Raw genomic sequence first — 16,065 nt, forward strand, 5'->3', positions numbered from 1 at the left:
AGTTGTTCCGGGGCTCAGCACCCTAAACACAAAACAGGAGGGAAAAGCATTTTAAGGACCACATGGGCGGGTCACATGACCAACCTGTGCAAAGGAATCTGGGAAACTGAGAGCACAGTTCGGAGAAATTGTCAAGAAGCCACTTAGCAGAAATTCAGATTCCTCAGGGACCTACCCTTATAGAAATCAAAGGACAAGCTCAAATTTCATGTCTGCCTGGAAACTGTGCAGCTCTGTATTAGCCAATCAGGTCAGAACGGAAGGCTGTCAGTGAAATACAAGTCTCCTTAGTCTTAGGCATAAAAACCCAACAGAAAGCTGGATCCAGGCCTTTAATCTCAGCACTCAAGAGACAGAAGTGAGAGACCACAGAATTGAAAATTGGTTTTTGGGTATTGGTTTGGGGTTTGGAGCACAAGCCTGAACAAAGGCCAGCCAGGTGGAGATATGACCAACCACCTGGGGGGAGGAACCAGCCTTACCACATTCTTTTCCTAGAGATACTAGGATACTAGGCCAGTTGCTAGGAAACTGGCCCAGATGGCCAGGCCAGAACAGTTTATGGTCTTGGCATCTAAAGTAAACCAGTCATTTCAAAAGTCAATTTCCCTTACCCAATCATGTCATGCCAAGGCGTATAACTGCTTGCGGTTTTGCCCTTTAAAAACCTTGTTCCCCTAGACAAAGGGGCCGCACTCCTCCTCTTCAACCATGGAGGTTGCTGCAACCCAGGCTCCAGCTTGTAATAAAAAGATCCTCATGTGTTTTGCAGTAGAGTCCATTCTTGGTGGTCTTTTGGGGGTCTCATGAACTGGGCATAACAGAAGCAAAGAGACCTCTGAGAGCTTGAGGCCAGGCTAGAGGTCTGCGTTCAAGTTCTGGCCAGCCATGACTATATAGTGAGACCCTTTAAAGAAGGGTCAGCAGGGCCCTCTGGATGTGATTGCTTGCTCAGCATGTTGAGGAACCCTTCTGCAGAAGTAAGCCATTTGGCCTTGCCAAAATGTTTTGGATTGTTTGGGGATCTTGAATCTACAGACCCATTTCCTACAGAAAGGTATCCTCATTCAAGGTGTCCTCATTAAACATGGCTACTTGCTGTTCCATTTGCTACATGTACACTTTTATTTAAAGATTTTTCTACGGGTAGCATTTAGGTGCCTTCCAATCTTCTGTGAGTACAAACAACGCCACAGCTTGTATCTTTGACTTACTAAGAAACTCGTAGAGGTAGAGCTGGGAAGTCACAGGATATTTCCTAATTAAACATAGATATTGCCATACACAAGCTACTTAGCTTATGAAGGGTCATGGCCTGCAACCCCTCTCAAGGTGGAAGTATCATAAATTGAGAAAGCTTTGAAAGTCTCCTTTCCTGTGATCTCAGCATTAAGGAAGTGGGGTCAGAGGATTAGGAGTTCAAGGTCAACCTGAGCTCTTTGAGTGTCAGACTAGCCTGGGTTACAGGAGACACAATCTTAAATAGACAAATAACTTCAATACATCAAGCCTTCCCTACTTCACAGCTTCGCTGGGCACTGTCTGTGTCCAGCCTTCACGACTCCGGGCTGGCTGGGAGCCCAGCTTACAGAGCATCTTGAGGGAGGCTCCTGTAGTTAGCCAGGGGAAAGATCCATGTTCAAAAAGTCTTACCCAGTGGTGGGGCACCCCTGTAATCCCAGCACTCAGAAAGCAGAGGCAGGTGGATCTCTGAACTCTGAGGCCAGCCTACTGAGCTGAGTTCCAGGACAGCCAGGGCTACACAGAGAAACTGTTTCAAATAAGCAAAAAATGTCTAGCCTAGGCTGGCCACCCAAGAGCAGCCACCACACCCTTACGCCCTTCCCACTACTTATATGCATGTCTAAGCAGTGGGAGGAAATATCTTTTTGTCTGTGTGCTGCCCTGTGTTCTCTCTGCTAGCTATTAAATGTCCTCGTCCTGGCTGGTTTTCCCATCTGGCTGATGACTGTGTGTTTGTTTTTGTTTTGAGACAAGGTATCACTATATAGACCAGGTTGGCCTCAAACTCAGAGACCAACATGTGCAACTATATCTAGTGCTGTGTATGTGTGTGTGTGTGCACACTTGCGTTGTGAGAGTTCACACATGTGCAAAGGCAGTAAACACTTGGCCCATCATCGTGGTGTCCTTTTGGTCACTTACCATTTTCTACTGGCAAATGTCCTTAAGTGGTCAGGGATTTCTACTTTATAAGCGAGCATGACACCACACTTTCTTCTTCTTTAACCTTTTTGTTTCCTTGTTTATTCATATGGAGGCAGGCTCATCCTGTCCCTTCTCTGGAGAACTGAGATTATACCATGACTACCACACTAGTGTACGTGCTGAAGGTGAAACCCTAGGCTTTCATGGACTCCACCCACTGAGCAACACTCCCCTGGCCCCCAACCCTATTTTACTCTATTTTTTTTTTCCTCTTAACCTGGACAAAGTGGCGTTATTAGCAAAAGCCAGAATTATATAGGAGTTACACTGGGCCTTTCTTCTTGCCAAAGGTGGGCACATCATTACCATAGCTTGGATTACACTGCACCTCATTGTCTTGGGAGTCTTTTTTGCTATTTGGCCACTTAGGGGGTGAGTCTGTCTTCCCCCCTTTCCAACACGTGCCAGGGATCCATGGACTTACAGGAGTGATCAAGGCCCCACCCAACACTGGCCTAGGGTAGCATGCATGGCCGAAGAACAACTTGATAGCCTGGGACAATATGGTCTCTGCAGTGAGACCATAGACCACATAAGCCTCGATGTGGGTGAAGGTCTCCTGGCCAGGTACCTTGAGGGCACCTGGCTCCTGGGCATGGACAGACAGCTGCATGTTGTTGACTGACAGTGGACAGAGCTGCCACTACTGTGAAGAACTTCCTTTAAGTTTAACCCCCTCCATTTAATGCCAGCACTCAGAGGGGCAGGACTGTGGCTTAAGGGCTAGCCTGGGCTACATAAAGAGAGTCTGTTTCAAAAAGCCAAAGTATGGAACCAAACAAAACAGGAAGGCTGGCATTCTGCGGTAAGGGATGGAAGTCAGTGGTAAAACACTTGCCTAGCATGCTGGACACCCTATAAACCTTACCTATCAAATTCAGCTGAAGGACTGGGCATGATGGGACCCTACAGTCAGACAATCCCACTGTCCCTGCAGAATCCATCTTGATGTGTACCAAGAGCAGCATAGAGGGATGTGTTTCCATTCCTGTCCTAGGACAGAATGCTGTGGTGAGAGAAGAGAATGCAGGATTGCTCTGCTTTGATCTGATAGGTTATCTCCACAGATGCAATGCGCCAATTCAAGCCAAATTAAGGTAAAAAATGCAGGCTTATTGGGGGCAGCTCTCCTGACCTCACAGGATGGGGGAAGCTCTCTGGACCTCACAGGATGGAGAGAGGGAGAGAGGAGACAGATAAACAGACAGAGATGGAGAGAGATGAAGGAAAGCAGGGAGGAAGGGAGGGAGGGAAGGGGAAAAGCAAAGGGAGGGAGGGAAGGGGAGAGGCAAAGGGAGACGGAGGAGAGAGAGGAAGCAAAATGATGTGGATTATAGAGTGAAGACCCTCTGGAGGAGAGGAGGCCCAGCCCCTGGGCTGGGAAGTTCAGGTAGGGACTAAGGGATGCTGAGAGAACCTGGAGGCCAGCTTTGGTTAAACAGGCACCTCAAATGCTTGTTCCAGGTCTGAATCCCAACACGATCCTCTTCCACGACAGGTCAGGCAGTGCTGCCATGGGATTACAGGTGTGCACCACCATGGACCCGTCCCGAGGGGCGAATTGAGCAGGGCTCACCTGAAAGAAAGAGTGGGAATGATCGGGGCAGAGACACGAAGAATGGAATCAAGACAGGTTTTTGATCAAGACTCGTTTATAAGGCACTCAAACAGCTTTTTTTTTAAAGCAAAAAGCCACAAGTAACTTTCTTATAGCAACATCCCATTTGCGTCATTTGACAAAATACCCAAGAATTCATACAAGGGTACACAAGGTTTATTATCTAGTTCCCGGGAATAGGGCACCCTGCGACTGGATAAGCTGACTTGGAGAAACTGAACTTTATATTAAAGCAACATCTGCCAAGGCGAAGAGGCAGAATTCCATTACCAGACTCCTTCACACCATGCCTGGCTCCCTCGTGACTTCTGAGACCATGCTTCCTATACCTTTTTAAATTTTGTATCTATTTATTCTTGGAGGAGTTACCACGGGAGTCCATGGTTGTTAGGGAACTTGAGCTCGAAAGGTTTCATCCACTCTAGGAGAGGTTGATCAAATCTCTTCTGATAAATGCAGGAAGAACTGAAAATGGGAAACCAAGGGGCTCTGGGCAGCCTCAGAGCAAGTCAGTGCATTTTGCACAGCCAGGACATCTTTTATTGTTATAGCTACTTTGTCAATAGAATTTACAGTTAAGTGTTTGCAGTTCAGCAGAGAAGTGTGCCTCACACACAGCAATGTTGGCTGTATTCAGAAAACCGTCTTCGGTATGGGAGCATCACACACACTATTCCCTAGAAACTGAGGTAAGCGGAAGGCATTCCCATGTCCTTTCTTGCATAAGTTGTCCTTCTTGAGAAATATCAACTTTGAATGTTCTCATGCCCATGTAACAAACTCATTACATTCTCACTAAACTTTAATTCAAACTGCAAAGCTGTGAAGAGTTTACTCGTGTGTGTGTGTGTGTGTGTGTGTGTGTGTACAAGTGCATGTGTCGGTGTGGAGCCAGAAAACAACCTTGGGTGTGATTCTTCAGGAGCTGGCCACCTAGATTTTTGAGATAGGGCCTAGCACTGACTACACAGGGCACCGGGACCCCCCGTCACGGCTCTCCAGCGATCACATGTACATTCACACACACCCAGCCTTCCCATGTAGGGGTGTAGAGCACAAACTTGGGAGCTTACTCATGCGCGGCAGGCACTCTCCGTGCCTTGCCTCCTTTCTGGCCCTGGCAGGGGCTTTTACAAATCCAAACTGGATTTGTTGGACAGATGGCTTGGCGGTTAGGACCATGTATGTCCTTGCACGTGGCAGTATGTCCAAGCCTTGAAGCAGCTGATCTGAGGCAGATGTGGGGTCACGTCTTAACGTGGCAGTGGCGCAAGGTTAACCTCAGAGGTTAAAAGAGACCTTCTTATGGCCACGTGATCTGCTGTGTGATGACCACTTCCTTTTTATGAACCCTCCTTTTTCTCACAGGCCTGAGAGAGGTGGAGGGACTCAGGTTGCTGGAATCTGCCAGTGCGCATGCTATGCTAGCACTGAGGGCTAGGCCCTTCACTGATCTTTCTACAGTGACTGTTCCTCAGCTCTGGTGGCACCTGTGTCCCCAGCCCATGCGGGGACCAGAACACTGGAGAAAACTACTAAGGAGCGCGTGGCCACTGTGCGCTCTGCAGTGCATGGCCCAGGAAGGGGTGGCAGGTCAGTCAGGGGAAGGCAGGTCCCCTGAGGTCAAGTCTACAGTACAGCATGTGATGGTGCCTGCTGGGCTTGCTGCTCTGACCTGGACTGTGGCTGCACCTTCAGGCTGAGTCCTCCCAGCCATGGCCTCATCTTTTTCTGGGCCCATAGTGCCCACGCTCCTCTAAGGAGTCCTATCTTGCCCAGGTGACCATCCCCCATCCTCAGGGAGGACAAATCTCAGTGGCACCTTGTCTGTCACCCCCCTCCCCATGCCCCAACAGGATCACAGGGTAGATGACGGATCGTGGCAGTTGATGGGGACCTCACTCAGAGGGCATGGCTCCTTTGGTGATATTTTCTGGGGTAGGGTAGGGAACTGGTGGTGAGAGGTGTGAAGAAGACACGTGGGGGCAGCAGGAGCTGTGGCACCCATGCCCCATGGGACCCCAGTGTATAGAAGGCCAGCACAGGGAAAGCAGCAGAGTTGTGAGGGAGCCACTGACACCTGGGTCACAGGGGCTGTAGGAGCCTTTATTCCCCCATGTTCCTCATGTGAAGAGAGGAAGCACACAGACTCTTTGTGTCCCCATATCCGTATTCAAACAGGGCATCTGAATTAGTATTCCGTGATGACTCCAATGGTCACAGAATGGTTTCACCCCAGTTTCCAGGAGCATCTGATGTGTCCCACGCCCTCTGCTTTCCTAGAAGCTCCATTGCTTGTGGAGAGATCACAGCACACAAGTGTCCATATTCCTACAGCCTGGAAGAAGCGAGTCACAGGTCAACTCTGAGGAACTCAAGACCACCTCCCCAGGCCTGCACCCAAACTCCTTCCTCCACGCCTAAAACACTAGCTCACAGCCCCTCCCGCAGTGCCGGCTTTGGGGGGCACGAGAAGGCTCAGGTCACCATGGCCATTCCCGACTGTGGTGCTGGACGGGATGCAAGACCCACACATACCAGGCCTTTCCAAACACAGCATCTACTCTCCGGGCGCCGCTGGCTCCTGCAGCCTGGCACGATTCTTCAGTTCCCTCCTAGCCACTGTCAGCTGGTGTACCTCATCAGGGCCATCAGCAATGCGCAGGGCTCGTGCCCAGCCATAGAACTGAGCCAGGGGGTAGTTGCTGCTTAGGCCAGCTCCTCCAAAGACCTGGCAGATATACAGCAGGAAAGAGAGGAAAGCCTGGGTGAGTTCTAAAGCCGACAGCCTGCTCAAAACAGCTGGAGACTGCTGTCTCGCCCGGGGGTCCCCTGTGACATTTGTGTGTTCCAGACTTCACACGGACCACTCTGTCATGTTTCGGATGCCTGACTCACCAAGCCCATTCTACCAGGTTGCTCCTGCTACTGAGGAGGTTCTGCGTGAGCCCAGGTGTCGGGATGTGGAAGGAGGCACCAGCAGGGCTCCCTTGAGCCTGAGGCCAGCTACTTTCGAGCAGAATGCATTGGGGGTGGGGGAGGCACTCACTGTCCTGGGCTTGGGAAGGAGGGAGGGCCCCCGAACAAGCTTCCTTTGAAGAGGGAGGTGGCAGGCACACACAGGGGGAGGGGCCAGTGCAGGGCAGCTCACCTGAATAGCTCGGTCAATTACTCGACAGGCCATGGAAGGGGCTACCATTTTAATCATGGCAATCTCTAAGGCTGCAGCCTGCAAAGGAAGGTAGAGTTAGGAGAACAGAGGAGGATCTGGCAGGAGGACAACACGAAGCCAAACTGACTGAAGGCAGCTCTGGGTTCTGCAAGCGGGCACGACTGAGGTGGAGAGGAACAGTTGGGCTGCACTGTCCGTGTGAGAGCACCTACCCAGCAAGCACAAGGCGCTGAGTTTGACTCCAAAAGCCACAGAAACAAAACAGCTTCAGGCAACAGTGGACCAAAGCAGGAAGGTTGACTTTGGCCACTGACTGACGCATCTTCAAACCTCCAGCAACAAGGGCATCAAAGAACCAGGAGCTATGCACCTAGCTCTAGCACCTGTCACGGTAGCTCTTGCCTGGGTGTAGGGCCCGGCCTAGAAGGGCGCATAACACAGCGGTCGACATACATCATGGCCACCCTCTATAGGTGATGGAGAATGTTACTCTGCAGACAAGTCCCTCTAGGCTAATGCTGCAGTGGGAGCAGGTCTGTGGGTCCTTTCTCCCTCATCTGCCTTCTGCACTAATATGACCTGACCTGGGAGGACGGGCGGACCAGGGGCCATCAGACCTCCCTTTTTCCAACCAGGAAGGTCACCAGTTCAGCTGGTGGAAGTTCATCTCTCCCCCTGGGTCCTTTCTGGTTGTAGCAGATGACCAAAGTTCAAGCAGAACAGTAATAGCCATCAGTGTCCAAAAGCTGAGATCCCACAGTTTGCCCGATTCCAGTGTCACCTCAGGATGACTTCTGTCATCCATGTGGTCCCCACCTTGTTTCCTGCCACATCCATGAGGTGGGCAGCTTTCAGCACCAGCAGCCGTGCCTGCTCGATGTCCACACGTGACTGGGCAATGTCTGCCACGATGGTGCCATGCTCTATGAGCAGTTTCCCGAAGGCCGTGCGGGACATCGCCTACAGACACCGGAGAGACAAGGCTGAGGAGCCGGGGCCTAGAGTGGCCCTGGAAGGCTCAGGTGTGGGAGACTCGCAGAGGAGGGAACACAGAGCGGGGAGATCAAAAGCTGCCTGCCTGCCTGCCAGCTAATGGGGAAGGGTCTGAGTACAGCACTCAGCACTCATTACAGATGCCATGCCTATAGAGACTGTCCTACGAAGGCCGAAGGCCGAGAGAACCTTACAACTGCAGTGACCCTGCAGAGCTTGGAATGTTGTGGGTCCAGAGCCAGCAATCTTGGGCTCTTATGGTGCCTCAGTAGCCATTTATTGCTTGCCACCTGATGTGCCTGACTTAAAATCCTTGTGACTGAGAGGAATCCTTTTGGAATGTGAAGATCTCTGTGTAACACCAACCCAAAGGCTAAGAATGTCCTCAGATAATTCCAGAGACCTACAGCCGTCCCCACGTTGTTGTGGCTCTGTGGAGCACTGTCAGGTTATTTGAAAGTGTTTTATGACTTTCTCTTCTGTTACTACACAAACTCCATGAAGCTGGGCGTGGTAGCGCACACCCTTAATCCCAGAGGAAGAGACAGGTGGATCTCAAGGAGGTCTATGCCGGGGCACTAGGGGAAGGGGAGGCATAATTCATAGTTAGACCGTGTCTTAAGACAACAGGGCCCAGACCTCAAATAGTAAATAAGGAGCCCCGGGAGTTGGCTGAAACTCTTTTTCTCAGGTTGCTGCAAAGATGGCAGATATTCAGACAGAGCATCCTTACACAAGCAGCCTACAATCTTTCAAGACAAGAAGCGTGTTTTGCTGGGAGAAACTGACAAGGAAAAACTCCCTTGGTACTGCAAGAACATGGGTCTAGGCTTCAAGACGCCCAAGGAGGCCATGGAGGGCACTACGCAGAGACACTGCCCTTTCACTGGTAATGTCTCTATTCGAGGCCGGATCCTGTCTGGTGTGGTGACCAAGATGAAGATGTAGAGGACCACTGTCATCTGCCAAGACTAGCCCATTACATCCAGAAGCATAATCGCTTTGAGAAGTGCCACAAGAACATGTCTGTGCACCTGTCCCCTGCTTCAGGGATGAACAGATCGGCGACATTGTCACCAAGACCCGATTCAAGTACTCAAGGTCACCAAGGCTGCTGGCACCAAGAAGCAGTTTCAGAAGCTCTGAGGAGATTCTGGCCTACGCCTTAGAACAAATAAAGTCATTGTCCATATAAAATATAAAAGACAATAGAAACTCTGTAAAACCTAACCCATTGCAATGTGGAGTCTTAGGTAACGTAAATCTATATTCCTGGGTAGTGGCCACACACATACATGTGGCTCTGAAATAAGCCTCCTTTAAGGTGAGAGGCACGTATGTTGCTTTTTCTTTTTTTTTTTTAAGACAGGGTTTTGCTGTGTAGCCCTGGCTCTCCTGAAACTCACCTCACTATGTAGGCCAGGCTGGGCTTCAACAATTCATAGAGATCCTCCTTACCTCTACCTCCCAGAGTGATGGGATTAAAGGCCTGTACCACCACTGTCCAGCCTAGATTACTTCTAAGAACTGTTGACTGAAGCTCTGGGCACGAGGCTAGGCAAGAGAGAAGGCCCCAGCCAGCTTCTGGCCAAGGCTGCGCCCTGGAAGGAAGGAGGCACTGAGGGAGCCTCACGAAGGGGCATGGCGCCGCCTGCTGACAATGGCTAGCCTCACACCCTGGAGCTCCAGCTCAGATGGAGAGGACTGTCAGAGTCAAAAGCATTCTTCTTTCATGTTTTATTTATCTATCCTAGAGAAAGTAATTTTCTCACAAATAATATTATCTTGTGACATGACTATCAACTTTCGGACAAAAGAGAAAGAATACTTGGTATCCCAGCACCTAACTGCCTGTCGTGACGGCAGGTGGCTGTCCAGGAGCGAGCTGTCCATGGCGTGAGCGAGCTATCTGGAAGGCTAAGGGCTGTTTGAGTCTAGGAGCTTGAGATCAGTCTGGACTGAGTTACTCATCACCAGAATAAGTTTTCACTAAATTGTGCAATGCTTAGAGATGCCTAAAATAAACTGCTTAAGGTAAGACTCGTGAGGTTTGAACCAACACCCGCTGAACTGCCCTCTTGCCTCTTGCAGACCCTCCCTCTCCTGCCTGATGCCGTGGGAGCTGAAGAGACCTCTGTTCTACTCAGGCCTCCAACCCTTAAGGGGCCCATGGAGAATGACTCGTTGTTTAAGACAGTGTCATGCTATGGAATCTAGGCTGGTCTTGAAGTTTCAGAAATCCTCCTACCTCAGCTTCTTAGTACCAGAATTACAGGCATAAGATACCATGCCTTGGATGCACTGGGCTAGACAGGGCCAGATGCTGTGACCTCAGAGCACTATTAGCCATGTAGGATCTCCCTAGGATCTGAGATTATTATTATATTTCAACATTCTGAAGTATTTAATGTGAGTGCTCTATCTGCATGTAGACCTGTATGCCAGAAGAGGGCATCAGATCCCAGTATAGATAGTTGTGAGCCACCATGTGGTTGCTGGGAATTGAACTCAGGACCTCTGGGAGAACAGGCAGTGCTCTTAACTGCCAAGTCATCTTCCCAGTCCAGGCTCTAAGTTTTATGTGCTGGGAGCACGAATGGCTCCTGGCTGCCCATGATCCCCTGGGTTTGGAACCTCACGGTCAGCCATCATAAAACCTGGCTTTGGCACATCAGAACAGAGATGCAGATCTGGGCACGAACACTGTCCTGGGAGTCTCCTCTCAGAAGGACCACAGTCTAACACCCGGACATCAAGCCAACGTTGGCTACAAGCCAACGTGCATACAAGGAGAACTCACGCGTGCTTTCATGAGCGACAGGGCCCTCTCTGCATACCCAATCAACCTCATGCAGTGATGGATCCGGCCAGGCCCCAGCCGGCCCTGGGCAATCTCAAAGCCTCGGCCAGGGCCCAGAAGTATGTTTTCCTTGGGCACACGCACGTCCTTGAAATGTGCTTCACCGTGGCCTCCTGAAAGACCAAAATACATTTTCCTTGGATGTGTTTATTCCTTGCTTAGGTTTGGGCTATTTGCTGGCACTGTTCCTAGGCCTTAAACTTCTAACTAGATCACAGCTAAGGAGGGGACACTGAGCCCAGAAATTTGTAAAGCAAATAGAGGTTTACAGTAAAAACAAGTACTTCTACCATTTCTTTTCTTTCTTTCTTTTTTGAGACAGGGTTTCTCTATGTAGACCAGGCTGGTCTCAAACAATAGAGATCTGCCTGCCTATACCCACTACTGCCTAGCTTCTGCAATTTCTTAAACAAACAAACAAAAAAAAAGAGTGTATGGGGCTGGAGAGAGAGATGTCTCAGAGGTTAAGAGCACTAGCTGCTCTTCCAAAGGTCCTGAGTTCAATTCCCAGAAAGCACATGGTGGTTCACAACCATCAACAATGAGATCTGGTGCCCTCTGCTGGCCCGCAGGTGTAAATGCAGACAGAACATTGTATACATAATAAATAAATAGATCTTTTAAAAAAAATTGTACATTAAATTTTCCTGGTGTGTGTATGTGTGTGTGTGTGATGTCTGTACGTAGACATGGTGTACCTGGGGAGGTCAGAGGACAACCTGCAGGAGTCAGGTCTCGCTATCATGTAGGTCCCAGGGACTGAACTGAGGTTGTCAGGCCTGGCATGCCACCTCACTGGCCACAGACTATTTACTGTTTGACTCATTTTCACATTTCCCACTTGTTGTCATTTGCTGTATGTGGGTACACATATGCCCAAGCACGTGTGAGGAGGTCAGGGGACAACGAGCGGTGCCAGCTCTCTCCTTCTAATGCATGGATCCTGAGACTGACCTCAGGTCCTCAGGCTTGATGGAAGTACCCACTGGGCCATCTCACAGGCCTTGTGGTTAAATTAGGATGTAGGCCAGAACCCCTAGATGAGGAACAGTGCTTCAGTCTTCTGGAGATGGCACAAGTGAGGATGTAAATGCTTTCAGTAGAGGAACTCCTCTCATGAGGGATGGGGGACCCCACTGGGGTCGTGGCTTGTATGAGACAAAGCCAGGAGGATGCTGCCTTGGCATCCCTGCTTGCTTGTCTCCTCTCACAGACCCCTGCTCATCTGCTGAGACTAGAAGGGAAGTAAGCATAAACACACACACGGGCAGTCTGCTGGGCGGGTCATGCTCCTCAGGAAATAAAAGCCTGTGGCATGCCTTACCAATGCCATCTTCTCCTTGGCATGTGGCAAATTCTGAACAGAACAAGGGTTCCCCCAAACTTCTGCCCACAGACCAGAGCCACACTCAGGGGAGCAGTCTTGGGAGGTCTGACCTGGAGGATCCTCCAACCCAAACACCGACAGAGGCCGGATGACTTTGATTCCGGGAGTGTCCATGGGAACCAAGAGCATGGACTGCTGCTGGTGCCTCTGCGCCTGTGGGTCTGTTTTTCCCATGAACACACAAAGTTTGCAGCGTGGATCCAGGATGCCTGCCGGGAAAGGAGAGAGAAAGGTTCTGTCAGTGGATTCCAGGGCCATCGAGCTTTGTCCACATGCAGCCCTGGCCTGAGAAGCACATGCAGGCTCCAGACCAGACAAAACTTATCTCAGGGAGACAGGAACCTACCATATTGTAAGAGCAATGCTTTAACTGTGTGATTCTGAGTTTTTGTCTGCATGTCTGCGCACCATGTGTATGCAGCACCTTCAGAGACAAGAGGGTGTCAGATCTTCTGGAACTAGAGTCACCGATGGTTGTGAGCTGTGCTGGGAATTGAGCCCTGGTCCTGACCCCATGAGAAAAAATTTAAAAACTGTCATGTTAGACTTAAAAAACAGAAACAAGATGTCAAAATGGCTGCCATCAGTGCCTCTAGCTTGCTGAGCTCCACCTGAGGTAGTGGGTGACAGGATGAGATGTCTACCATCAAACAGACAGCTCACAAATCCAGTGAGGCTGCCAAGCTACAACTGGCTTCAAAAGACTTTGACAAGAGTGCACCCTCTCCTGGATCCTGTGCTAGTAGACCCAGGACAGTGGCACTGGAAACACCCAGAAGACAAATGAAATTCTGCTTCTCAAGTTTCCCTTCCCTGCTTAAGATGCCAGGAAAGATCTGAGCTTCTAGCAGGCCGCTGTTAGCCTTTGTGGAGGTCCTGGGAGCCCATATTGCTGGCTCCTGTGTGCTCTCCATGTAAAAAGTGTGACACATATGCCAAAGGCACCCAACAGGCACATTGCGTAAATGGAGCCGCTGCTTCAGAATCCACCAAGATGGAGAGAGGAACAAGGGAAGCAGCTCAGGATGGACTGCTTGCCCAGAGCATGAAACACTCATTCTGATTCTCTATCTCTCTCTCTCTGTTCCCTCCCCCTCCTTGCCATAGGTGGTTCTGAATATTAGGTTTTCCCCAACGTGGTCAAAAGGTACCTAAGAACATGGTTGAGAAAACGGGACAGGATGAGTGCTGACAGTGCTTACATAACACGAGTCAGAATTTTTATTCCAAATGGGAGATGTAGTGAAAGTCAGTGTCTCAATGAACAAGTGTTAAGAGTTCACTTCATAACAATTATAAAATAAAAAGTATTAATTTATGTGTATATTTTGCCTGAATGCATTTATGTGTACCACATGACGCCTGGAGCCCCAGGAAGTCAGAAGAACCCTGTCTCGAAAAACCAAAATAATAATAACATAGTATGAGCCGCCATGTGGATGCTGGAAACTGAACACAAGTCTTCTGCAAGAACAGTGCTTTAACCCCTAAGCCACCTCTCCCACTATGCAAGAATCATAACAGACCTGGGAATACTGGCTCAAGCCTTTAACCCCAGCACTTGGAAGGCAGAGGCAAGTGGATCTCTGGGAGTTTAAGACCACCACAGACTACCAGTTCCAGGGTAGCCAAGGCTATACAGGGCTATATCCCCATCTAAAAATAATAATAAAATAAAATAATAAAAACAAATAAGCAAAACAATTATAAAGAAACTTTTTGAAATTTTAAGGACAATGCAGCATTTGGATTTGTTGGTAAGACAGAGTCTCATGTATCCCAGACTGGCCTTGAACTCATACAGGACCAAGGATGGCATCCCCACATTGGCATTACAGTTTGCACAGCATCATGCCTAGAAGGCATATGGGATTTTGAAAAGTACATAAATCTGAGCCTGGTGCGGTGACACGCCTGTGATCCCAGCACTCGGAATGTAGAGGCAGGTGACTCAGGAGGTGAAGGCCAGCCTTGGTTATGGAGCTCTGATGCCAGCATGGGCTATCTCATCTCAGAGACACCTGCCAGCTGCTAAAACCTTAGGTAGGTGACTGGTCACCCCAGGTCCTAGCTTTCCCCTGCGAAATGGGATGGGATCTGGTGATCCCTGCCTTAAGGGAAGTGTGGGGGCTCTGTGAGCTGAGGGACAGAGAGACACCCGGAAACCCCTAAGACACAACACACCTGACCCCAAGAGCAAGAGGAAGCCATCAAGAAGATTGCCAGCCAAAAGGGCAGGGGCAGAATAAAGAGAGAACAGATTCCCAGAGATTCCCCCTGCAGCAAAAGGTATGGTCACCAGGTCCTTGAGGGCCTCCGTAACAAAGTGCCCCCCCCCCCCCCCCAGCTCATACTGGGCCTCAGAGGCCTGCTCATCCATACAGACTGAAATGTTTGAAAAGCGTATTTTAGGCCAAGTACCTGAGCTCCACCACTTGTGACCGTTTATGACATAGCAGCCATCTTCCTCTCTGATGGAAGCCTCAATATTAGAGGCGTCTGAGGAGGCTACCTGCACAAGAACATTTCATGGTTAGAGTTCCTAGCGTCCCCCATGATGCAGGAGCAGAGAGCAGCTGTATGAACATGGTACCTGGGGCTCAGTCATGGCGAAGCAGGAACGGATCCTGCCTTCTAGCAGCGGTACCAGCCAGCGGGCCTTCTGCTCCTCGGTGCCGTACTGCAGCAGGATCTCCATATTCCCCGTATCTGGGGCAGAACAATTAAATATCTGAAGAGAAGAAAGTCATTAGTGTCCTCCACACCTTCAAGCTCCCGGCAGAGGCAGGGTCCCTTCCCCATCCATCACTGACACTCTGACAAATCAGGAAAGCATTTCCTCTCCCCAAAGAAGGCCAGACACACCCTGAAGCTGAATCTCAAGTGCTCTGGAGGCCCCATGGACCCCTCTTTAAGGACCCTGAAGCCAGGGACTAGAAGTCTCCGCAGCCCCCTTCCCCTGCTGAGACGATGGAGTCCTTACACAGGCTTAAGTCAGCTGCCTACACTTGCCCTTTTTTCCCATGATTGCGTGATGCCCTGAGATGGACTTTCCACATGCAGGGGACTGTGGACTAGCTGTGTGGGGACATGCATTCACATGCGGAGGGGACTGTGGAGACTGTACCTCAGGAGCATAGAAACACATGCCCATCACTTCACACAGATGTGCGTATTCCAAGTTTGTCAGCCCTGCACCATACTTTTTCTCAGGATCTGTCTCCAAGGGTAGGAAAAGGTTCCAAAGCCCTTCAGCCTTGGCTTTCTCCTATCAGAGGAAAAGGGAGCACCACAATCACTGACTCATATCTTTAAAAAAGAAAACATACACACACACACACACACACACACACACACACACACACACACACACACACACACAGAAGTGGTCGTGCCCGTCTCTAACCCCAGCACTTGGGAGGCAGATGATTCTGGATCTCTGAGTTTGAAGCCAGCCTGGTCTACATGTCGAATTTCAGGACAGCCATGGCTGCACAGAGACCCTGTCTCAAACAAACAAACAAACAAACAAACAAACCACACACACACACACACACACACACACACACAACAACAACAACAAAAAATGAAACACAGCTGGCTTTTGGTGGCACACACCTTTAATTCCAGTCCTTTGGAGGCAGAGGCAGGTGAATCTCTGTGAGTTTGAGGCCAGCCTGGTCTACGGAACAAGTTCACCCAGAACTACACAGAGAAACCCTGGCTCAAAAACCAAAACCAAACAAAACAAAAACCAACATAGGTGTATACTTGAGTATGCCTGTGAATGCGGGGGCCCATGGTGG

The 16,065-nt window shown here is 49.8% G+C and overlaps 1 protein-coding gene and 1 pseudogene across 2 annotated transcripts in view; one reads left to right on the forward strand and one right to left on the reverse strand.

Annotated features, from left to right (window-relative positions):
• Positions 1-5,932: 5,932 nt before the first annotated feature.
• Acad10 (acyl-CoA dehydrogenase family member 10) overlaps positions 5,933-16,065 on the reverse strand; it is a 41,142-nt gene continuing 31,009 nt past the window's right edge. The window contains exons 14-22 of one of the 2 annotated variants that reach the window (XM_055605689.1): positions 15,387-15,527; positions 14,853-14,990; positions 14,681-14,771; positions 12,310-12,468; positions 10,813-10,985; positions 7,836-7,979; positions 6,999-7,076; positions 6,386-6,578; positions 5,933-6,185 (exon numbers count right to left, since the gene is read on the reverse strand). In XM_055605689.1, coding sequence (XP_055461664.1) covers positions 6,408-6,578; positions 6,999-7,076; positions 7,836-7,979; positions 10,813-10,985; positions 12,310-12,468; positions 14,681-14,771; positions 14,853-14,990; positions 15,387-15,527 — 1,095 coding nt within the window. In that variant the 3' untranslated portion in view covers positions 5,933-6,185; positions 6,386-6,407. Of the gene's footprint in view, positions 6,186-6,385; positions 6,579-6,998; positions 7,077-7,835; positions 7,980-10,812; positions 10,986-12,309; positions 12,469-12,570; positions 12,684-14,680; positions 14,772-14,852; positions 14,991-15,386; positions 15,528-16,065 lie in introns of those variants that run through there. The other variant, XM_055605690.1, reaches the window with a different exon arrangement.
• LOC129675827 (40S ribosomal protein S11-like) lies at positions 8,716-9,158 on the forward strand (annotated as a pseudogene).

Source organism: Psammomys obesus, unplaced genomic scaffold, assembly GCF_907164565.1.
Source record: "Psammomys obesus unplaced genomic scaffold, mPsaObe1.curated_primary_1811, whole genome shotgun sequence".
Taxonomy (NCBI): Eukaryota; Metazoa; Chordata; class Mammalia; order Rodentia; family Muridae; genus Psammomys; species Psammomys obesus.